At 72.1% G+C, this 815-nt stretch overlaps 1 protein-coding gene across 1 annotated transcript in view; it reads right to left on the bottom strand.

The window, feature by feature from the left end:
• Positions 1-587, bottom strand: part of Lgr4 (leucine rich repeat containing G protein-coupled receptor 4) — a 36204-nt gene extending 35617 nt beyond the window's left edge. Inside the window, exons 1-2 of the mRNA XM_023704223.1 lie at positions 527-587; positions 66-399 (exon numbers count right to left, since the gene is read on the bottom strand). Of these exons, the coding sequence (XP_023559991.1) occupies positions 66-399; positions 527-587 (395 nt within the window). The remainder of the gene's footprint in view (positions 1-65; positions 400-526) is intronic.
• Between the last annotated feature and the right edge of the window lie 228 nt (positions 588-815).

Here is an 815-nt window from a genome sequence, read left to right as displayed (position 1 = left end):
GGCGACCCGGCCATGCCGCCCTCGCGTCCGCGCCGCCCTCCGCCCTCCGCCCTCCGCGCGCTCGCCGAGCCCGCACGGCCGCATGCAAATCGCGGCCCGAGTCGTCCGCGCCATTGGCCGGCGTGGGTCTCGAGCTCATTACTATGCGGCTTCCGCAGCCGCCATTGGTCAAAAGTGGGGAGGGGCGTGTCTCCCGGCTTGAGTGACAAGGGGGCGGCGGCCTAGGTGGTCGGCTGAAGCGCTGCGGGCGGGCAGACGGGGCGGGGTCGCTGGGCTGGGCCGAGCCGAGCCGAGCCGAGAGCCGAGCGGAGCCGAACCGCGACGCCCGCCGGGCCTGCGCGCCGCGGACGCCTGCAACGCCGGGCTCTGGTACACCGAAGAGCGGGCGGCGGGCGCCCCCTGCGGGCCCGCGCTACAGCCTGCAGCGAGGCGGACTTGCCCGTAAACCGCGCAGCTCACTGGGACCCAGGAGGCGGAGGTCAGGTCCACACGCGCGGAGGTCAGGCCCACGCGCGCGGAATACTACTCTGCTGCGAAGAAGGCGCAGCGCGAGCCATCACGGGAAAACGGGCGAAGCGCGAGTCCATGTGGCCGACCGCAGTGGTCAGACCGCGCGCGCCTGCCCGCCTGAACCCCGGTGCCAGAGGGAGGAGGCCACGGGCTTCCCGGGGAGTCAGTGATGCGGACTGGGGGGAAGACTGTAAAGTTCAAAGGGGCGCAGCGCCCCCAGTCAAAGCGGCTGCAACCCGCGACTCCCTTTCGGAATACTGGGGTTAGAAGTGCAAATGGCGGCGACGCGAAAGGGGCGCAGGCCG

This window comes from Octodon degus, unplaced genomic scaffold (assembly GCF_000260255.1).
Source record: "Octodon degus isolate 3935 unplaced genomic scaffold, OctDeg1.0 scaffold00193, whole genome shotgun sequence".
NCBI classification, from domain to species: Eukaryota; Metazoa; Chordata; class Mammalia; order Rodentia; family Octodontidae; genus Octodon; species Octodon degus.
This window is presented reverse-complemented; position numbering and strand designations above follow the sequence as displayed.